Here is a 23,780-nt window from a genome sequence, read left to right on the forward strand (position 1 = left end):
TCACAGGGCCCCAGAGCAAAAGTCTTATCAGGGCACATATGCGGAGTCACAGAACGGCATATGTCTCAGCTTTTTAAGAAACTGAATGAGATATGTATTACACCATTTACACAGTTATTTTGCCCTTACTAAAGCCCTTAGTATGTCATGACTAGAGTTGGACGAATTTGTTTGGATTCAGCTCCGAATACGATCAGAATCGAATATTGTTTTTGCAATATTCATCGAACACAGCCGAACGTCATTAGAGTCAATGGAAGTAGAAATTACCGAATATGTTCGGAACCGATCATAAGACATGCATTCAGCCCGAATAGTGTTCGAATATGGAACGACTATGTCAAAATCCGATTCTGGGCCAAAATCCGAACAAATTCGCTCATCTCTAGTCATGACCCCAAGAGTATGATGCCCCACAGGGTATGATGGCCACACAAACTCCACACAGCATCCCACACAGTAAAATGGTTACCACAGCCACATACAGTATAATGATCCCCCACAGCCTCCCAGTCAGTATGATGGTCCCCCACAACCTCTCACACAGTATGATGGTACCCCACAGCCCCATATATAATATGATGAACCCCCCCACAGCCCAACATACAGTATGATGGCATCCCTACAGCCCCCATACAGTATGATGGTCCCCCACAGCCCTCTATATAATATGATGGTCCCCCACAGTCCCCACAAAATAAAAAAAAATATAGACTCATCTAATCCGGACTCCTTGTCCTCCTCAGCCTCCATCTCCTCTTCTATCCTGTCTCTCAGTGGACATGGACACAGCGCTTGCCTCACGTCCCCTGAGAGGCGCCGACCTTCAGCAGGCCACTGACCAAAAGTTTATTGCGGACTGCAGGAGTAACTGATGTTGAATTTAGCCAGTGGCTCTGTGCTCTGTCACAACTGTTAACATGCATCCACAGGAAGGTGATACTGCTAAAAGTATAGCAGGCAATGTGGCCCACGAGTGGACAGGCCCATCAGGCATTTGCCAGATTTCACCAACGGGCAGTCTGGCCCTGATTGTATCTATATTTATTACCGCCTGGTGATAGAGCACTTCAAATTTTAACTGCTCTAAAAGTAAAGAACCCTTTCCTATAGTCATGATTAAGCAATCTACCAAATTTCACTGATCCTGCATATAGATTTTGTAATTAAGGCATTATATGTCATATTTTTTAATGTTCCTACCTATAAATTCAAAAGAAGCACAATTTTTTCAATCATGTAATATGGAAGAGATTGATTACCCATTATTAAAAGGAATTTGTTAGCAGGATTTCACCCCTCCAAACTATTAATATGTGCATTTATCTCTTTCAGAGACAAGTCCAGCAGTAATGTCATGGGTTTACCGTAACAGTCCTGCACTGACTAGAAGCACATCACCTTTATATTAAACTGTGCAGCACAGGGGTTAATCTGCTCAGTTGAGCGCTCCTGGAAGCTTTCCTGCATTAAGGCTCTCAGCTGTTCACTGTTAGCCATTCCCATCTCCTATATAAACTGGGTCCTGGCTAGCACTCATTGCCAGAGTAGCTTATGCTGCATGGCTGGAGGTTGTTGGTTGTTATTTAAGAAGGTATTTGGTGGATTTATCTGTGACTGTTGCTAGGTTTTTGATGTGTGCTAATTCCTCTTCTTCTTCTACTTTGGTTTTACCACACCATCCACTCCCCGGTGTATACCACTGTTGTTTGTCTGAGTATATTTGTATGATTGGTATGTTCCTTTATCTGTGTTCATTTTAACTTGTTAGTCTGGTTGGTGTATTACGGTACACTACCACTCCCCTCTTCCCTGGGTGGGAGAAGGGTACAGACTGAGGGCGGATTCAAAAGCTAAGACAAGGTACATGGCCGCGGCATCTTCACCATCAGAAGAACAGGGAACAGGGCGAGCTAGGGCGCCCATAGCGTTAGGGACAGGAAACGATCCCCTGGTCCCAGGACACCTTACAACAGAATTGTAACAAATACCTTAACATAGCCAGTCCATTCGTCCACTATTGTGAAATCACAATTGATATGAATTTGAGTCTATATGGAAATGGCTTGGTAACTCTGAAATCTCTGTCACTCCAGCTCTATTGTTATATAGCACACTGTAAATATTTTCAGTGCACCATTTATTCCATGGTGCTGTACATGAAAAGGGGGTTGCATACAAAATGTAAATATAAATTACAGTGAACAAACTAATAATGACAGACAGGTGCACAGGGGAGATGACTCTACCCTTGTTGGCTCACATTCTACCAGATAATGGCTGAGGAAACAGTAGGTTGAGTGGGGGATAGAGCTGGAGTGACAGAGGCTTCACATCCGCCATAACCATTTGCATATCAATTACAAAGGTGATTACTCAGTAATGGAGATAGGGTCTGGCCATCTAAACATATTCCTGGGCTTCTCATTGAAAGAGCTCCATGCACACATAAATTGTTTTGGGTATGAAATACTGCTGACAGATTCCATTTAGTCTAGTTGTGCTTCTTTGAACCCTCTCCAGAAGAGAGTGTGGAGGCCAAAACTGTACTCTGCATTCAGAGAAAGTCTTACAAAGGAGTTACTCAACTTGGGGTTGCTGCTGATGTTCTCATTTTTTTATGAACAGAGCAGGTATCAGACTCATTTCTAAATCATGAATGGGCTAAAATACCAAGAAACTCACATAAATTAATGACGTGGCACACTCCCTTTGTGATGTGTTTTTAAGCGTACTAATCAATACTGGGTGGTATATGGCAGTGCTATGATAATACATTGGATCTGAATTTCAAACTAGAATTCTAAAATCAGTATAGACTGCCATCTACTGGTAAACATTAGGAAGACATGTGCTAGCTAAATGTATGCAGCTATCAGTCATCTTACAGTGAAAATACTTGTGATCATGTAATGATTGCCTATGATTAGTGAAGCCTGTTCTCCAAAACACTAATGTCCTGATTCATCAAAGTGTTTATGCCACAATTCTGTAAAAATGCCTTGAAAAGTTGCAAAATTGAAAATGTTTTTTCTTCATTTTTTAGCTGTTTTCTTATATATATATATTTTTTTAAATTCATTATACATTAACTAAAACACCTACAAAATGCACAGGATTTTTTGTAGCCTTCCCGTTAACTTCCATTCTAAAGAATGAAGAGGATTCGCAGCTTAAAGGGAACCTGTCAGCAGGATTTTGCTAAGTAAACTACAGACAGTGTCAGGTTGGCGCTATAACACTGATTAAAATGATACCTTGGTTGATGAAATCCGTCTTGTGGTTGTTTAATCTTTAGTTTCAGTTTAGAGTTAATGATATGCTTGTGCTCCGGGGCGGGCCTGTGAGCAGGTCTTTTTTGGTGCTCCGTTCTCATATTCATCCTTATGGGCTTAAATGACAGGTCACTGAACTTTCAGTGACCTGCCTCCTATTTTAAATACTGCGCTTGTGCATTTCCTATTGTGGTCTTTAGAAAAAAAATATCTACAACAAAATGGTGGCGGCACTTGCACATTAGCATCAAGAATCATAGAATCATAGAATTGTAGAATTGGAAGGGACCTCCTGAGCCATCTGGTCCAACCCCCTGCTCAAAGCAGGATTCACTAAATCATCCCAGACAGATATCTGTCCAGCCTCTGTTTGAAGACTTCTATTGAAGGAGAATTCACCACCTCTCATGGCAGCCTGTTCCACTCATTGATCACTCTGTCAAAAAGTTTTTTCTGATATCTAATCTGTGTCTCCTTCCATTCAGTTTCATCCCATTGCTTCTAGTTTTTCCTTGTGCAAATGAGAATAAAGATGATCCTTCTGCAATTTGACAGCCCTTGAGATATTTGTAGACAGTTATTAAGTCTCCTCTCAGTCTTCTCTTTTGCAGGCTAAGCATTCCCAAATCCTGCAACCTTTCCTCATAAGACAGGGTTTGCAGACCGGTCACCATTCTGGTCGCTCTTTTCTGAACTTGCTCCAGTTTGTTGATGTCTTTTTTAAAATGTGGCGCCCAAAACTGGACACAGTATTCCAGATGAGGTCTGACCAAAGAGGAGTAGAGGGCAATAATGACTTCACGTGATCTAGACTGTATGCTTCCGTTAATACATCCTAGAATTGCATTTTCCTTTTTTGCTGCTGCATCACACTGTTGACTCATATTCAGTCTGTGATCTATTAGTATACCCAAGTCTTTTTCACATGTGCTGTTGCTTAGCCCTATTCCTCTCATTCTGTATATGCTTTTTTCATTTTTATTGCCCAGATGTAGTACTTTGCATTTTTCCCTGTTAAAAACCATTCTGTTAGTTGCTGCCCACTTCTCCAGTTTATTTATATCTTTTTGAATCTTCTCTCTCTTCTCTAGTATTAGCCATCCCTCCTAGCTTTGTGTCATCAGCAAATTTAGTCAGTTTACCCTCAATTCCTTCATCTAAATCGTTGATAAAGTATTGAACAATACAGGGCCCAGGACAGAGCCCTGTGGTACCCCACTTGAGACGTTCTTCCAACTGGATGTGCAGCCATTTACGACCACTCTTTGGGTCCGATCACTAAGCCAGTTATGAATCCACCTAACAGTTGCCTTGTCCATTCAATACTTAGTCATTTTTTCAATAAGGATTGTGTGAGATACTTTGTCAAATGCTTTGCTGAAGTCAAGATATACTATATCTACAGCATTTCCCTGATCCACCCAATCAGTGATTCTATCATAGAAGGAAATTAAGTTAGTCTGACATGACTTATTAGTTACAAACCCATGCTGACTCTGTTTAATCACTTCATTCTTATCCAGGTATTGACATACATGTTGTTTAATAATTTGTTCAATGATCTTTCCTGGTATAGAAGTCAGACTCACCGGCCTATAGTTGCCTGGGTCCACCTTCTTCCCCTTTTTGAAGATAGGAACAACATTTGCTCTGGAATATTGTGTCCAGTTTTGGGCACCACATTTTAAAAAAGACATCAACAAACTGGAGCAAGTTCAGAAAAGAGCGACCAGAATGGTGACCGGTCTGCAAACCCTGTCTTATGAGGAAAGGTTGCAGGATTTGGGAATGTTTAGTTTGCAAAAGAGAAGACTGAGAGGAGACTTAATAGCTGTCTACAAATATCTAAAGGGCTGTCACATTGTAGAAGGATCAAATTTATTCTCATTTGCACAAGGAAAGACAAGAAGCAATGGGATGAAACTGAATGGGAGGAGATACAGATTAGATATTAGAAAAAACTTTTTGACAGTTAGAGTGATAAATGAGTGGAACAAGCTGCCACGAGAAGTGGTGAGTTCTCCTTCAATGGAAGTCTTCAAACAGAGGCTGGACAGACATCTGACTGGGATGATTTAGCGAATCCTGCTTTGAGCAGGGGGTTGGACCAGATGGCCCAGGAGGTCCCTTCCAACTCTACGATTCTATGATTCTATGATTCTTCTCCAGTCTTCTGTGACTTCTCCTGTTCTCCATGAATTTTCAAAGATTATGGAGAGGGGTTCAAAAATTTCATCTGCTATCTCCTTCAGTACTCTATCGTAGATCAATGCTACTGCACAGGCACCACTGCTGGCACCATTTTCCTGCAGCCAATTTTTTTTTCCTGCAACAACATGGCGCTGCGCAGAAGCATCTATCGACAAGCCATTTAAGCTCATTAGGATAAATATGGGGAAAAAGCACCAAAAAAAGTCTGCGACACATGGCAGGCCTGTGCCGTTCACAGAACATGCGGTGGGTACTGCGTTCACCACGTTGCTTTTTATCCTGACTAGTACACTGATGAAGATTGTTTGCGACCGAAATGTTTGTACTTATTTATGGACTGCAATTATAATCAAGAAATTTGTTCCAAAATTCCTTTTAGTGCCAAATTTTTGATATATTTAATTGGTTTTGGACCCTACTTGTGCACGGATTCAGGAGTGGCGTGATTTTTCTTCATTATATTACTGAAAGTTCAGTGACCTGTCATTTAAGTCCATAAGGATGAATATATAAGCAGAGCATCACATGAAGCCCCCCACAAGCCTCCCCAGAGCACAAGAATCTCATTAACTGAATATAAAGGTTAAACAACAACCACAAGACAGATTTCATCAACCATTATATCATTTTAATCAGTATACTGGTGCAAACATGACACTGTCTGTAGTTTACTTAGCAAAATCTTGATGACAGGTTCGCCTTAAAATGAAGAACGGTGAGGTCACTTATGTTAAATGCTTGACTTTTTTGAAAAATCAAAGTTAATAAAAACAATTAAAAGCCTGAACGTATGAACAGCAATGTAATTGTCCAATAGACATGAACAGGAAGCATTTTTTAGCCATTTTTTTTCCAAGCAGTTTTTGGTGTGGTTCCGCCCCAAAGACAATTGAAAAAAGTTCTGTGTGAACAAACCCTGAGCATATAGAGTCTTTTGTGGAGTCTATTAGAGCCATGAAAAAACACTCAAAAACACTTGAAAGTCTTTATTTTTATTATAAAGCGCATGGTGATATGTTCAGTCTTCTAAGCGTTATTTCAATTCAAGTTTTGAAAAACGCATTTTGGAAGAAATGAAAGTGCATGTTACTTCTTTGAAGCAGCTTTTCATGAAAAACACTTCAAACTGGGCACAGCCCAACTGTTCAATCGAAAGGCTGCAAAAACTAGGGAGAATACTCTGCCAAAAATGCTTCAAAAACTCTTCAAAACTGCTTCAGGAAACAAAAACCTCCTCCAAAAACTCTCCAAAAAGAGAACATTTCCTGAAATGATTTTCCACTAGAAAACTAGTTGTTTTTGACCAGCTCAAAAATCCTTTGTGTTCACATTCCTTACTGAAAAATGTCTTTGTTCTTCATATGTTCAGGCTTTTGAATGTCTTAATTGCTTCAGATTTCCAAAAACACCAAGCAATTAATAGAAGTGAGCTTACCATTCTTCAGGCGCTTTTTTTCTGTGAAGTTGCTCCATACTTTATAATAGAAGCCAATGTGAAGAATAAAAAAATGTCCGGAAGACGCCTGGACATCTTGTTGAGTGTTTTTAACCCCTTCACCCCCAAGGGTGGTTTGCACGTTCATGACCGGGCCAATTTTTACAATTCTGACCACTGTACCTTTATGAGGTCATAACTCTGGAACGCTTCCATGGATCCAGGTGATTCTGACATTGTTTTCTCGTGACATATTGTACTTCATGTTAGTGGTAAAATTTCATTCAAATAACTTGCGTTTATTTGTGAGAAAAACGGAAATGTGGCGAAAATTTTGAAAATTTCGCAATTTTCCAACTTTGAATTTTTATGCCCTTAAATCACAGAGATACAGCGCACAAAAAACTTGATAACTAACATTTCCCACATGTTTACTTTACATCAGCACAATTTTGGAACCAAAATTTTTTTTTCTTAGGAAGTTATAAGGGTTAAAAGTTGACCAGCGATTTCTCATTTTTACAACACCATTTTATTTTTAGGACCACATCACATTTGAGGTCACTTTGAGGGGTCTATATGATAGAAAATACCCAAAAGTGACACCATTCTAAAAACTGCACCCCTTAAGGTGCTCAAAACCACATTCAAGAAGTTTATTAATCCTTTAGGTGCGTCACAGGAATTTTTTTGAATATTTAAAAAAAAATGAACATCTAACTTTTTTTCACAAAAAAAATACTTCAGGTTCAATTTTTTTTATTTTACCAAGGGTAACAGGAGAAATTGGACTGCAAAAATTATTGTGCAATTTGTCCTGAGTACGCTGATACCTGATATGTGGGGGGGAACGACTGTTTCGGCGCATGGCAGAGCTCAGAATGGAAGGAGCGCCGTTTGACTTTTTCAATGCAAAATTGGCTGGAATTCAGATCGGATGCCATGTCACGTTTGGAGAGTCCCTGATGTAACTAAACAGTGGAAACCCCCTACAAGTGACCCCATTTTGGAAACTAGATCCCCCAAGGAACTTATCTAGATATGTGGTGAGAACTTTGAACCCACAAGGGCTTTACAGAAGTTTATAACGTACAGCGGTACAATTAAAAAATCATATTTTTTCCACAAAAATGATCTTTTCACCCCAATTTTTATTTTCCCAAGGGTAACAGGACCCTAAAAGTTATTGTGCAATTTGTCCTGAGTACGCTGATACCCCACATGTGGGGGTAAACCACTATTTGGGCGCATGGCAGAGATCGGAAGGGAAGCAGCGCCATTTGACGTTTTTGGCTGGAATTGAGATCGGACACCATGTCGCAATTGGAAAACCCCTGATGTACCTAAACAGTGGAAACCCCCCACAAATGACACCATTTTGTAAACTAGACCCCCCCAAGGAACTTATCTAGATGTGTGGTGAGCACTTTGAACCCCCCAGTGCTTCACAGAAGTTTATAACGCCCGGGTGTGAAAATAAAAAATTCGTATTTTTTCCACAAACATGATCTTTTAGTCACCATTTTTTTATTTTCCTAAGGGTAACAGGAGAAATTGGACCCCAAAAATTGCTTTGCAATTTGACCTGAGTAGGCTGATACCCTACATGTGGGGGTAAAACACTGTTTGGGCGCATGGCAGAGCTTGGAAGGGAAGGAGCACATTTGACTTTTTCAACTCAGAATTGGCTGGAATTGAGATCAGACGCAATGTTGCATTTGGAGAGCCCCTGATGTGCCCAAACAGTGGAAACCCCCAATTCTAACTCCAACCCGAACCCCAACACACCCCTAACCCTAATCTCAGCTCTAACCCTAACCCTAGCCCTAACCCTAACCCTAGCCCTAAGCCTAACCCTAGCCCTAACCCTACCCTAACCCTAGCCCTAATGGAAAAATGGAAATAAATACATTTTTTTAATTTTATTATTTTTCCCTAACTAAGGGGGTGATAACGGGGGGTTTGATTTACTATTTATGGCGGTTTTTATGTTTGGCGGCTGTCGCACGCTAAAAGACGCTTTTTATTGTAAAAATAGTTTTTGCATCACCACATATTGAGAGCTCTAATTTTTCCATATTTTGACCCACCGAGTCATGTGAGGTCTTATTTTTTGCGGGACGAGTTGATGTTTTTATTGGTACCATTTTTGGGCACGTGACATTTTTTGATCGCTCTTTATTCCGATTTTTGGGATGCAGAATGAACAAAAACCAGCGTTTCATGAATTTCTTTTGGGGGGTGCGTTTACACCGTTCCGCGTGCGATCAAATTGATAAAGCGGTTTTATTCTTCGGGTCAGTACGGTTACAGCGATACCTCATTTAGGTCTTTTTTTATGTTTTGGCGCTTTTATGCAATGAAAACTATTTTATATAAAAAATAATTATTTTTGCATCGCTTTATTCTGCGAGCTATAACTTTTTTATTTTTTTGCGGATGATGCTGTGTGGCAGCTCGTTTTTTGAGGGACAAGATGACGTTTTCAGCGGTACCATGGATATTTATATGCGTCTTTTTGATCGCGCGTTATTACACTTTTTGTTTGGCGGTATGATAATAAATCATTATTTTTTGCTTCGTTTTTTATTTTTATTTTTTAAGGGGTTCGCTAAAGGGGTTAACTAATGGGACAGTTTTATAGGGCGGGTCGTTACGGACGCGGCGATACCTAATATGTGTACTTTTATTGTTTTTTTTTTTAATTTCTAAAAAATGGATTTATTTGGGGGAATATTTTTTTTTTTTTCTAATTTATATGGCGATTTTTTTAAATTTATTTTAACACTTTTTTTTATTTTTTTTTTTACTTTATTAAATAGTCCCAGGTGGGACATCACAGCGATCTGTCACAGGCACTGCAGAAGGCTTCCTCATGCCTGTGCTTTGCAGGCACTGAGGAAGCCAGCTTCCTGCAGGCCCCCGAAGGCCCCGTCGCCATCTTGGATTCGGGGGCTTGCAGGAAAGGAGCCCCCCGCAGCAGCGCTGCACATTGAGCTGCCGTGGGGGGCTCAGGGAAGCACGGAGGGAGCCCCCTCCCTGCCGATGCTTCCCATAACCCCCGGTACACCGCGATCATGTTTGATCGCGGTGTGCAAGGGGTTAACGTGTCGGGGGCGGTCCGTGACCGCCCCTGACACATTGTGCCAGGTGTCAGCTGTGATAATCAGCTGACACCCGGCCGCGATCAGCGGCGCTCACCACGTGGGCGCCGCTGATCGCGGTAGACGTACTATCCCGTCCATGGGCATAGGGGCCCGGGTCCCATGGACGGGATAGTACGTCTCATGTCAGGAAGGGGTTAAATACATTTCAAAAAACGCTAGTGTTTTCTTGTCTCCTTGATGTATTTAAAAAAAAAAAAAAAGCATGAAAACTGCCCCACACAAAAAAAGTATAAATAAAAAATCTTTAAAGAAAATGCAAATTTTATTTTGCTCACTTCTATAGCGGCATTAATTCCGCAGCGTTCTACAGATATTATCAGCACTGTTCCCAATGGGGCTCACAATCTAAATTCCCTATCAGTATGTCTTTGGAGTGTGGGAGGAAACCGGAGTACCTGAAGGAAACCCATGCAAACACGGGGAGAACATACAAACTCCTTGCAGATGTTGTCCTTGGTGGGATTTGATCCCAGGACCCTAGCGTTACAAGGCTACAGTGCTGCTTCGGGATTTTTAAAAAAAATTGATGATTGAAGTGGTTTTCCACCTGAAAAAATGTTGTGTTGACTTTTCCCAAGGAATTATTTCCCTAGAAGATGTGTAGAACCCTAACTACATGTATTTGTAGCTTTCAAAAAAGTCCTTAAGGCCCCGTTACACGTATCAATGTCCCAGCGATCCCACCAACGATCCAACGTGGATGGGTTCGCTGGGACATAGTTAGCTGATCGCTGGTGAGCCGTCACATAGACAGCCCATCCAGAGATCAGGACCAGCGAGCACGCTGGTTTCCAAGGTAAACAGCGGGTATGTAAGAGCCGCGCGGCTCTTACATACCCGCGGTTTACCTTGGAAACCAGCGTCGCTGATTGCTGGTCTCTTGCTGCCACACGCAGCGATGCGCGCTGGCCAGCGGGAGACCAACGATCAAAAAATGGCCCAGGACGATGGAGCACGATCAGCGATACCCAGCAGGGGGGCCGGTCGCTGATCCATGTCACACAGCGATATCGCTGGCGAGGTCGCTGTGGCTTCACAAAATCAGCGATCTCACTGGCGATCTCGCTGTGTGTGACGGGGCCTTTATTCTATCTTAGATAAAGAAAATTATAAGCTTCGTTCACTTCTACATTTGAGCCTTCGTTAGGAGATTTGCCATTTTAACTGGTATAAAAAGCTCAGCATAGTGCACTATTTTTTTCAATAGTGCAGTTTGAAATGACCAGCATCCTTATAGAAACTCAACTGATGCCATTAAGCGGTCTTTCAGAAGACCGTATTAGCAGTCCGAATCCGATGTGACAAAACATCCGGACCCATGTTATGCTATGAGGCCATGCACATGAGCACTGTAAGGATTTTCTGGTGCTGCTGCAGTCCGACTTACACAAGCTGACAGAATGAAGAAGATATAGAAATTTTTTTCACCATCTTCTCCTCGTCTGAGAGAATTTGATGACACTATGATTACACTCTGATGAAACTCTGATCAAAGCTTGAGTTGCATAATCAACTTGATTCTCTCGGATGGGAGAATGCACGGTCGTCTGCTCCTGCCTGAAGTGTGGGTGGGTGCATGACCACATGGTGACTAGAAGACCTCGCTGCATACACTTGACAGACACCGAAGAATCCTCACAGAGCAATGGAAGGATTCACAAGTCTGCAGTCACATAAACTGACTGCAGACTTGTAGCCTAAGGCCAGACAACACCTTTAAGCTTTATTTTCACATTAATTAAGACAGCAATTTTTCAGTCAGAGAGAAACAGATTGCATCAGTAATGGAGTACATTATATCTTTCAGAGAGTAACATAACCATATAAACTGTTTAAGGAGGGGGCGTTGGATTATTACGACAGATTCTTTAAAAGTTCAATCATCAGGCGTGTTTTTTTCCATCACGTGATGAATCTGTTTTCTACCTGTGTTCTGTTTTTTGTTCCTACAATGGGATGCTAGTTGTACTACAACATATATTTAGAAATAAAGTACATGGGCTGAAGTAATTGTGATAATTACCCTGATCCAATAGTCTCTGCATTGCCGGAGCAGGAGGACCTGATGGGCCAGGAGGGCCTCTTTCTCCAGGAGCACCTACTGGGCCATCCCTTCCTGGGGGTCCTGGGGCACCAGGAGGACCTAGTGTGTGACAATGTTAAGACTGTTGAAGATGGTTTACAGGTCAGTTAAACATCATGCACACAAATCTATACAGTGATTCCAAAAGAACATAAAATAGAAAGATATTTAAGAAGTAAATACAAAGAATTAAGAATGAAAGTTAAAAAGGAAGATCCCTATCATACTATATATGAATAAATACTGCAGTGTCAATTCAAACCATGAGAAGGACCTTTCAGGGCTTCTTTTCACATTTTGTACAATCTTAAACACTTAAAATACACAGCAAACTATTGAGATGTTTCTGAGTCATTTGTAATATAGTTGATTATCAAATTTATTCAGCCTTGTCATATACAATAAATGGCTTATCTTAAAGATTAACCATGAATATTAGATAGGTGGGGTCTGACTCTCAGGATTTAGACTTTGGCCTCTCCAGAATGCTCAGACCTCAGCTCAGCATTAGAGCAGATCTCACTGTCTCTAATGTACTCATCTTGCACACACTCCTCAGAGGTGCCAAGCGTACGATGTATGGGTACACAGTAACACCACTTACAGAAAGGGGTGTAACGATTGCGGTCCCAGGCCAGTGCAAGAGAAAAGTCCGACCAGCCATTACATACTTCAGCTGGATGTGCATCCAACACACATTCAGCTGAAATGAATTGTGACGCAGAGACCCTTCAGGTCCCTGCACTGCAATACTTACAGCCGGCGAATCAGAGGCCGGCAGCTGACGTCAGTGAGTTTGTCACAAGCTGCGCATGGCAGTGATGTCATGCGCTGCCCATCACTTGTACACTGAAGCCAGCTGCTGGCTTCAGAAGAGGATGCCCTACAGAATTGTAGCGGAGGAAGGAGGTTAGAATAAGTTATTTTTTTAATGTGTTAAAGTACAGCAGCAGAAAGGGTGGCATATATATACAATACATCATCATTCAAATTAGGCACTTTAACATACAACTGGTGCACTTGCAGCAAAATGGCTGTGTCTACCTCTGGCTCACTCTATGTCCTACCTCCTGGACCACTACTCTTTCCATAGTGCCTCAGTGAGTTGAATCTATATTCACTAAAGATAGATTTTACAAGGGAACTGAGAGTAATCAGTCCAGGAGAAGGAGGAGGCAATTTCCTGTAATAAAGTATATTACAAAATGTCTTATATTCACTTATCTTATTTATTTCTGAATAAAAATAATATTACTGTGATAGTTACTCTTCCTAGGGATCCTATCTATATTTGTACATTGTAGAGAGATATCCCACAAGCCTTTCCTATTTCCAAATTTTATAATCCCGAGTTTGATAACTTGCCCTGGTATTGTAATCCACCCAAACGCCTAATAATCTTGGTCACTCATCTCTGCACCCACTCTAGTTCAGCTATGTCTTTCTTATACACTGGAAACCAAACTTGTACACAGTATTCTAAGTGTGGCCGTACTAATAACTTGTATAGAGGTAAAACTGTGTTTTTGTCATGACAATGTATTCTTCTTTTAATACATCCCATGATTTCTTTGGATTGGCATTAGCTGCCTGGCACTGGTCGCTAAAGTTAAAGCACCACTCCAGCGTTTGTTTTTAATTGCAACGCTGGAGTGGAACTTTAAATGTAACTCCCCTGTCTCATACTCAATGTTTTCCAGTGTCGCCCTAGTCGGTGTCCAGCAAAAAGTGACTTGCCAGTAGCTCCGGTGTTTCATAGAGCGGTGCAGAGGTCAAGTCTATAAGAGACTCATTCTGGCTCTCATAGACTTGCATTGAGAGCTTGTGATGTAGCTTCTGGCTTTTCGCCAGTCAGAAGCTGTGCTCACAAGATGGCGCTGCCAGACCAGAGTGGTGCTGAAAAATGAGGAAGATGTGGAGGGTGAGTATATGACTAGGGCAGGGACTTACATTTAAAGCACCACACCAGCCCTGAAAAAAAGTCTGGAGTGGTGCTTTAAGTTTGCTGGCCACAAATATACCCAAATCTTTTTCAGTGGCAGTTCAACTCAGTGTGTTACCATTTCATACATCATTCAGCATTTTGTCTCCTCTCCTTAAGTGAATGACCCAAGCCAATAGCTTCCCTAAATTCCTCTGTAATATTAAATTATCCTATTCTTTGTTGAATACTTTGCAGACTTAAGTACTGTATCATCTGTAAATTTTGAAATTGCCTTCTATATGCCAGGGGCGTACATTGAAATCATGGAGCAACATAGTAGAAGTTCTAATTGGTCACTCCCCCCTCCAAAAATAACCAACTAATATTCTGTGGGGTCGTAGAAGAGTATAACTCACAACTTTACAGCCCTTACAAAGTAATTTTGCCCCTATTTAAGTTCCTTAGTGTTACCACACATTATGATACCCCTTTCTTGGTCCCCATAAAATATGATGCCAATAAATGTTCGCCCCAAACACAGTATGACATTCCCAAAGTGAATTCCTCCACAGTACCCGCCACATGCACAGTATGATGACTTTACAGTAACCCTCACAAAGTATGATACCCCCACAGTGACCCAAGAGTATGATGGCTCCACATAGTCCCCCATACACAGTATGATGGCTCCCACACAGCTCTCCATACAGTATGATGGCCCTCCATACAGTACAGTGGCCCTCACATAACCCTCCACACTGTATAATGATAATTGTTTAATTCTACAGCTCCAACATATTCCGCTTTACATTGGCCTGCGCACATTTTATTTGCCTCCCCACTAGCTCTCCAAACAGCATAAAGGCCCCAACACAGCCCTCCAGACTGTATAAAGGCAACCACAAAACCCTTCCCACAGTATAATGGACCCCACACCACCCTGCACACAATATAATAAACCCTACACTGTTCTCCATCAGTATAATTGGACTTTACTCAGCCCTCTAAAGAGTATAATTGGCCACCGTACAACCCTCTAAACAGTATAATGGCACCCATATAGTGCTCCAAATAGCATGCTTGTCTCTCAAATAGTCCTCAAAATAGTGTGATACCCCACCGAAATAGTATGATGGCCCCCACATATCACTTTAAATAGTATGATGGCCCTCACATAGCACTGCAAATAGTATGATGCCCCCCAAACAGTATAATGGCCTCACAAATAGCCCTCCAAATAGTATGATGATCTCCAGATAGCTCTCCAAATAGTGTGATGGCCCATCACATAGCCCTCCAAATAGTATAATGGCAACCACATAGCCATCCAAATAGTTTGATGGTCTCCCAAGTAGAATGATGGCCACCACACAACATTCCAAATAGTATGCTGGCCCCACAAATATACCTCCAAATAGTAAAGTGGCATCCATAAAGTACTCATAGAGTAAAAAAAATACTTACCTTTCCTGATTCTTCCAAAACTCCAGTCTCTGCAGCATGTGGTCTGCAATGCTTGGTACAGCGGTGGCGATGTAGTGATGTTATCGTATCTTCTTCGGACCACCCATACTCGCGGGCCCCAAAGTGACCGTGTTTCTGCCACTATTAGTGTTATACCACAGCTATATGGCCTCTACAGGGTTATTAAAGGGCATCTGTCCGTATGATCTACCCTCCTAAACTGTCTATATGGGGTTATTCCAGAGAAATACATGTTTTCACATATTTAGATGAGCTGTTAAGAATTATGAGCAGGAAACAGTTCTTTATGAGAATCCAGAGCTTACTTCAGATGAAAAGGGACATTACCAGTTTAATGTGTAATGGTTGCACTCTGCTCTTCTGATCTCATTGGTGAGCTGTGAATGATAATAAATGACACAGCACAGCATTAAACACATCTGCAGGTGTCCTTTCATTGTGCTTCAGCTTCCATACAACAGGAAAGTCAGTGTTGCAATAAAGCAGAGCAAAGATAAAACACCAAAGAGAAAGTAGAGCAAATAGGGTATTATTCGGCGAACAATTAAAAATGTTTTTATCAGATTATGCCAACCTGATTCATGATTTAATGTGTTTTTTTTTAATCATTTGATCCACGGGTTGTTAAACTAATGAGAATGAAGATATGGAGTATTTGTGGATACCTCCCACGCTGCCAAAGTGGTTGTTTCCTGAAAATGTGCTTGTCACTTCGAAATGCGTTTAAAAACCGCATGTTTCATAAATTTCTGAGAATTGACATCTTCAATAATCGGCACCATGGTAGGTATCCACAAATTCTCCATGTCTTCAATACAGTAGAGCTATAAGAGGTGCTGCTGCAATTGTGTTTGTAATGAGACAAAGTTCAGTTCTACTGCACTGAGTTAGTTACATGTCTAATACTGGTAATACCCCCTTTCCCTTTCATGTAAAATAATCTCTGTAGATTCTCATGCAGATCTGTGTCCAGCTCTTACTTGCAGAACTGTGCCCAGTCCATAGTCCTTAACTGCTTATTGATATATTAAGATAATTAGGTTTTCTCTGAAATAAGACATTGGATTAGAGATATCAAGGTATCATCTTATTTAGCCTCTGATGACCTGTATGATCATATACATGGTTTAGGAGGGTTGATCTTACTGACAGATTCCCTATAATAAATATATTGAAATGAAAAGGACCCAATACTGACCCCTTTGGTAATGCTTTGACAACTGCAACCCAATCAAAGTTTCTTCCGTTAATAACCACCTTTTGTTTCCTACCACTGAGCCAGTTGTTAACCCATGCACACATATTTTCTCCTAGTCCCATTATTCTCATTTTATGTACAAACCTTTTGTGCTGCACTATATTGAATGCTGTTAGTAAATTGCCATCTAGCCCATGTTTTTTCTGAAATAGTGCATCTTTGCATGATTATAAGATTGTTGCTTGTAAGGGTGTAATTTGTGGCTATTTTATGCTGTGGTGGTCCGGTAGCATGAATCTCTTTATAGGCTCACCTTAAAGTGAACCTGACTGGAAATTCATGCTGTCCAAACTACATGCAGAATGAATCAGACCCTGGCTACATGACTGCAGTTCTATATATTTAGCCCCTTCCTTACATGGCTATTTTTTGTTTTCTTCCAAGAGGCATAACTTTTTTTTTTGTAATCAAAATAGCCATATGAGGGTTTGTTCTTTGTGGGACGGGTTGTACTTTTGAATAACACCATTCATTTTGTCATGTAATGTACTAGAAAGCAGGAAAAAAATTCCAAGAGAGGGTGAAATGGTGAAAAAAGTGCAATTCTACAAATGTTTTTTTTTTATTTACCATTTTCACTATACAATAAAATAACCTGGCAATATGATTCTTCAAGTCAGTACAAATATGGAGATACCAAAATTTAATCAGCAGAAAATTTCAAATGGTGACTAAAGAAGTGCAACAAAGCGTGTAACAATGCTACTATCATGGGTTTGCCGTATCAGAGAGGAGCCAGAAGACCGTCTGATTTCTCCTACTCCTACACTGATTAGAAGCACTTCACCTTCTTATTAAATGATGTAAATTTATTTTAGCAGTGCAGAGGTTAATCTGCTCAGTTGAGAGCTCCTGGAGCGGTTAAAGCTCAGCTGTTGGGTTCAGACTGAGGGCGCATTCAGGAGCTAAGGCAAGGTACATGGCCCCGGTCTCTTCATCATCAGAAGTAATCCGGGGAATAGGGCAAGCTAGGACGCCACTAACGTTAAGGACAGGGAAGGATCCCCTGATACCGGGACACCCGACAACAGAGTCAAGACATTAGCTCTGACCGAAACAGTTTTTTGATCCATTATGGATCCTATCGCTGGTCTGACAGGGCAACTGCAGCAACTCAGCCTGGAGGTGGCAGATCTACGCACTGTTGTTTTGCAGCATCCCAACACATCAGGTTTGGGAACTGTGACACTCAGGCAACCCTTAGTGGAGCCCAAGATCGCTTTGCATGACAGATTCTATGGGGTGTGACAACATTGTTGCTTTCATGGAGGCCTGCAAGCTATATTTCAGGTTACTTCCTTGTTCCTCAGAAACCAAGGAGCAACGGGTGGGGATAATAATCTTTCTCCTTCAACGTGACTCCCAAGCATGGGCATTCTCTCTCCCCTCTGACTCTCAGTTGCTCCAGACGGTGGAGGAATTTTTTCTGGAGCCGGGTCTGATGTATGATGACCCCAACAGCATCTCCCTGGCTGAGTTCACACTAAGTCAGCTGCGGCAGGGAGACCGACTGGTGGAGGAGTATTGCTCCGAGTTTCGGAGGTGGATCACTGACACTAAGTGGAAATGACCTGGTGCTCCGTAGCCAGTTCTGCCAAGGGCCATCAGTAAGGGTCAAGGATGCCTTAGCCCTGTATGAGACATCAGTTTCCATAGAGGCGGCCATGTCTCTGGCTATCCGGGAGGATCGCCGTCTTTGCCAGAGACATAAAGAAACACCCCAATGAGCGGGAGGTCCGGTACCAATGGAAACATAGTCTTGTTATTTGAGGATCCCATGCAGTTGGGTGGGGCAAGTCATTCTGGAAATCAGACTGTAGTTCGGCATAAAGGGTGAGTATGTTTTAACTGTAAGAGAGAGGGCCATTTTGTGGGTGCATGTCCTTCCCTACCTCACTGTAAACAGGTGCTGGAAAACTAAGGAGCCCTGGTTGCGGGAAGTTGTGAGCATGTCTACATATCTCCACCTCGGGTAGGACACAATTTTTTCTGCCTCTGCCATCAGGCAACCCTTAGTGGAACCAAAGATTGCTTTTCCTGACAAGTTCTCTGGCATAAAGGCCCCGTCTCACTAAGCGATCTCGGTAGCGAGATCGCTGCTGAGTCACAACTTTTGTGACGTAACAGCGATCTCACCAGCGAGATCGCTGTGTGTGACAGCGATCAGCGAGCGGCCCCCCTGCCGGTATCGCTGATCGCTGCAAGAAACCTCTGGACATTTCTTTGGTCGCTGGTCTCCCGCTGGCCAGCACGCATCGCTGTGTGTGACAGGCGGGAGACCAGCGATCAGGTGTAAAAAATAATAATAAAAAAATAACAAATATAGTTATTCTCACCTTCCGATGTCCCGTTCAGCCATCCTGCCTCTCTCCCCGCTCCGGTCCCTGTGATCCTTTGCACTAATGACCGCGAGACTTTCTTATTCCTCGAGACCGTGACATCTCGCGGTCATTCGTGCAAAGGATCACTGGGACCGGAGCGTGGAGAGAGGCAGGATGGCTGAACGTGACGTCAGAAGGTGAGAATAACTATATTTTTTATTTTGATTCTATTTTTTTCAGCGATGCCGGGCGCTCGGCATCGCTGTGCTGATCGCTGGTGAAGCTGTCTGTGTGACAGCTCACCAGCGATCACATAGCGACTTACTAGCGATCCTGACACCTTGATATCGGTGTCGGGATCGCTGGTATGTCGCTTAGTGTGACGGGGCCTTTAGAAACAGGGAAAGATCCCCTGGTCCCGGGACACCCGACAACAGAGTTGTGACAGTTGTTCTTATCTGTCCACAAGACGGTTTCCCAGAAGGATTTTGGCTTACTCAAGTACATTTTGACAAACTGCAGTCTAGCTTTTTTATGTCTCCGTATCAGCAGTGGGGTCCTCCTTGGTCTCCTGCAATAGCGTTTCATCATTTCATTCAAAGGGATAGTTTGCACAGACACTGATGCAACCTGAGCCTGCAGGACAGATTGACTTTCTTTGGAACGTGATTGGGGCTGTTTATCCACCATTTGGACTATACTGCGTTGCAACCTTTCACCAATTTTTCTCTGCCATCCACATCAAAGGAGAGTAGCCACAGTGCCATGGGTTGTAAACTTCTTGAGTATGTTGAGCACCATGAACAATGGAACATCAATATGGAGATGGAATTGTAACCTTGAGATTGTTGATATTTTTCAGCAATTTTGGATCTCAAGTCCTCAGACTGGTCTCTGTTCCTCTTTTAGTTCTCCGTGCTTTATGTGGCACACACAGACACACAATGCAAAGAGTGATTCAACTTCTCCCCTTTTTACCTGAGGTGTGATTTTCATATTGCCCACACCTTTTACTGTACTTGCCACAGGTGAGTTTGAACAAGCATCACATGCTTGAAACAAAGTTGTTTATCCACAAATTTGGAAAGGTGCCATCAATTTTGTCTGGCCGATTTTTGGGGTTTTGTGTGAAATTATGTCCAATTTGCCCTGTTTTCTCTGTTTTTCTGTGTTGTTCCAATACATACAAAGGAAATAAAGGTGTATAACAAAACATGTGCAATTGCAATAATTTTCTGGGAGAAAAACGGCATTTTGTGGAACAATTTCAAAGGTGCTAACACTTTTGGTCATAACTGTATGTGCTTAGATATGGAAAGGATAACATGTAAATACTTCCATGCTTCAGAGATCAGTATTGTGAGAATATGTGCTATACTAACATAGGTATAAGTACCAGGATTTTGCCTTGCACAATTATCTATGCCAGTGTTTAGTTATAATACAACGTGCTTTGTGTTCAAAATGCACCATAGACAAATGCTTCCAACTACTTGTTTGAGCACAACTGTCTCTTTTTATTGCAAAACATTTACCATTTCTTCCCCAAGGCACAAAAAACAAGTAATAACAGTGTCCTAATGTTGACTACTCTATAGACATTTATTCTGTAGGGTCGCTGCAAACAGTAATGACTATTGTTGTATGTCCAACGTGCTTCATGTGGAATGTATTAATGCTCCATTATTTCCATATTAAAAAAGCAATAATGTTCTGATTGACCATTCAAAAATTGTAATGCCATCTGATTGTCACCTTTAGCAAAAAAATAAAGTTTACACTAACCAATCCAAACAACCGAGTCCTCTTTTTCCCCTGCACACAGATTGGGCTGACACAGGCAACACAATGCAGAGATGTCTTTGTGCAGCCTGCATTCGCCATATTTATAGTGGTTTGAAAAAACCACTATATTGTAATCCGAACGCTGCTAACTTATTCTTCTTCTTATTATTAAGTTGATTTCCGCAATTAATGCGGCCCGAACCGCTACACGCACAGACTCCGTTGAGGTGTCGTTTCGAAGCCAGCGTCCATGAGAGGTGTGCTAAGTATTTTTCGTGTCGATCGGATTTGTAGTTTTTGCGCAATTTGCGTTTGAAAATTTTTTTTCCCGTCATTGGAATGCACTGTCTCAATGCTTTTCAATAGGAAATGGCAAAACGTGCCCTGAGGCGATTGAAATGACAGTTGAGCTCATTGATATGCGCAGGCAGACCCAGTTACTATGCCAACGCCTACGAACTTCACTTGAACCCCAGCACAGAGCCTCTGCCACATAATATCAGCTCTTAAAGCGAAACCCACAGCACAAATGCAAATCTAGCTTCATCACATGACACATGCCCCTGAGAGAGAATGTGTGCGCCAAAGTGGATTTAAAAGAAGCCCAGTCAGCCAAACTAGCTCTTAAAGGGCCAACGCGCCAAAGTGATTGTTAAAGGGCCAGCGCACCCAAATGAGTCTTAAAGGGCCGACACACCAAATCGGAGACTGAGCCACCCCAGCCTCCAAATCGGACAATGAGCCACCCCGGCCTCCAAATCGGAGGCTGATCCACCCCGGCCTCCAAATCGGAGCCTGATCCACCCCGGCCTCCAAATCGGAGGCTGATCGACCCAGGCCTCCAAATCGGAGGCTGAGCCACCCCGGCCTCCAAATCGGAGGCTGAGCCACCCCATCCTCCAAATCGGAGGCTGATCCACCCCGGCCTCCAAATCGGAGGCTGATCCACCCCGGCCTCCAAATCGGAGGCTGATCCACCCCGGCCTCCAAATCGGAGGCTGATCCACCCCGGCCTCCAAATCGGAGGCTGAGCCACCCCGGCCTCCAAATCGGAGGCTGAGCCACCCCGGCCTCCAAATCGGAGGCTGAGCCACCCCGGCCTCCAAATCGGAGGCTGAGCCACCCCGGCCTCCAAATCGGAGGCTGAGCCACCCCGGCCTCCAAATCGGAGGCTGAGCCACCCCGGCCTCCAAATCGGAAGTTCATCGACCCCGGCCTCCAAATCAGAGGCTCTTTGACCTCGGCCTCCAAATCGGAGGCTGAGCCACCCCGGCCTCCAAATAGGAGGCTGAGCCACCCTGGCCTCCAAATCGGAGGCTGAGCCACCCCGGCCTCCAAATCGGAGGATGATCCACCCCGGCCTCCAAATCGGAGGCTGATCCACCCCGGCCTCCAAATCGGAGGCTGAGCCACCCCGGCCTCCAAATCGGAGGCTGAGCCACCCCGGCCTCCAAATCGGAAGTTCATCGACCCCGGCCTCCAAATCAGAGGCTCTTTGACCTCGGCCTCCAAATAGGAGGCTGAGCCACCCCGGCCTCCAAATAGGAGGCTGAGCCACCCTGGCCTCCAAATCGGAGGCTGAGCCACCCCGGCCTCCAAATCGGAGGCTGAGCCACCCCGGCCTCCAAATCGGAGGCTGAGCCACCCCGGCCTCCAAATCGGAGGCTGAGCCACCCCAGCCTCCAAATCGGAGGCTGAGCCACCCCGGCCTCCAAATCGGAGGCTGATCGACCCCGGCCTCCAAATTGGAGGCTGAGCCACCCCGGCCTCCAAATCGGAGGCTGAGCCACCCCGGCCTCCAAATCGGAGGCTGAGCCACCCCGGCCTCCAAATCGGAGGCTGAGCCACCCCGGCCTCCAAATCGGAGGCTGAGCCACCCCGGCCTCCAAATCGGAGGCTGAGCCACCCCGGCCTCCAAATCGGAGGCTGAGCCACCCCGGCCTCCAAATCGGAGGCTCATCGACCCCGGCCTCCAAATCGGAAGTTCATCGACCCCGGCCTCCAAATCAGAGGCTCTTTGACCTCGGCCTCCAAATCGGAAGCTCAACGACCCCGGCCTCCAAATTGGAGGCTGAGCGACCCCAGCCTCCAAATCTTACCCAGAGTGGCCCCGCCCACCAAATCGGACCCTGTGGGGCCCCACCCACCAAATCGGACCCTGAGAGGCCCCGCCCACCAAATCGGACCCAGAGTGGTCCCGCCCACCAAATTGGACCCAGAGTGGTCCCGCCCACCAAATTGGACCCAGAGGGGCTCCGCCCAGAAAATCAGACCCAGAGGGGCCCCTGCCACAAAATCAGACCCAGAGGGGCCCCTGCCACAAAATCAGACCCTGAGGGGCCGCGGCCACAAAATCAGACCCTGAGGGGCCGCGGCCACAAAATCGGACCCTGATGGGCCCCAGTCACAAAATTGGACCCTGATGGGCCCCAGTCACAAAATCGGACCCTGAGGGGCCCCAACCACAAAATCGGACCCTGAGGGGACCCAACCACAAAATCGGACCCTGAGAGGCCCCGCCCACCAAATTGGACCCAGAGTGGTCCCGTCCACCAAATTGGACCCAGAGGGGCCCCACCCACAAAATCGGACCCAGAGGGGCCCCTGCCACAAAATCGGACCCAGAGGGGCCCCGGCCACAAAATCGGACCCTGAGGGGACCCAACCACAAAATCGGACCCTGAGGGGACCCAACCACAAAATCAGACCCTGAGGGGCCCCACCCACAAAATCAGGCCCTGAGGGGCCCCACCCACAAAATCAGACCATGAGGCCAAAGTGGCCCCTGAGAGGCACCCACAGTTAAATCGTATCCTGAGTTGAAAGTCTTGCAGGG

At 43.8% G+C, this 23,780-nt stretch overlaps 1 protein-coding gene across 6 annotated transcripts in view; it reads right to left on the reverse strand.

The window, feature by feature from the left end:
- EMID1 (EMI domain containing 1) overlaps positions 1-23,780 on the reverse strand; it is a 181,443-nt gene that overhangs the window by 50,824 nt on the left and 106,839 nt on the right. For all 6 annotated transcript variants that reach the window (XM_073554104.1, XM_073554102.1, XM_073554106.1 and 3 more), the window contains exon 9: positions 12,112-12,231. In XM_073554104.1, coding sequence (XP_073410205.1) covers positions 12,112-12,231 — 120 coding nt within the window. The remainder of the gene's footprint in view (positions 1-12,111; positions 12,232-23,780) is intronic.

The sequence above is a fragment of the Dendrobates tinctorius genome, unplaced genomic scaffold (assembly GCF_039654945.1).
Source record: "Dendrobates tinctorius isolate UK_male_01 unplaced genomic scaffold, ASM3965494v1 ptg000206l, whole genome shotgun sequence".
In the NCBI taxonomy this organism is placed as follows: domain Eukaryota; kingdom Metazoa; phylum Chordata; class Amphibia; order Anura; family Dendrobatidae; genus Dendrobates; species Dendrobates tinctorius.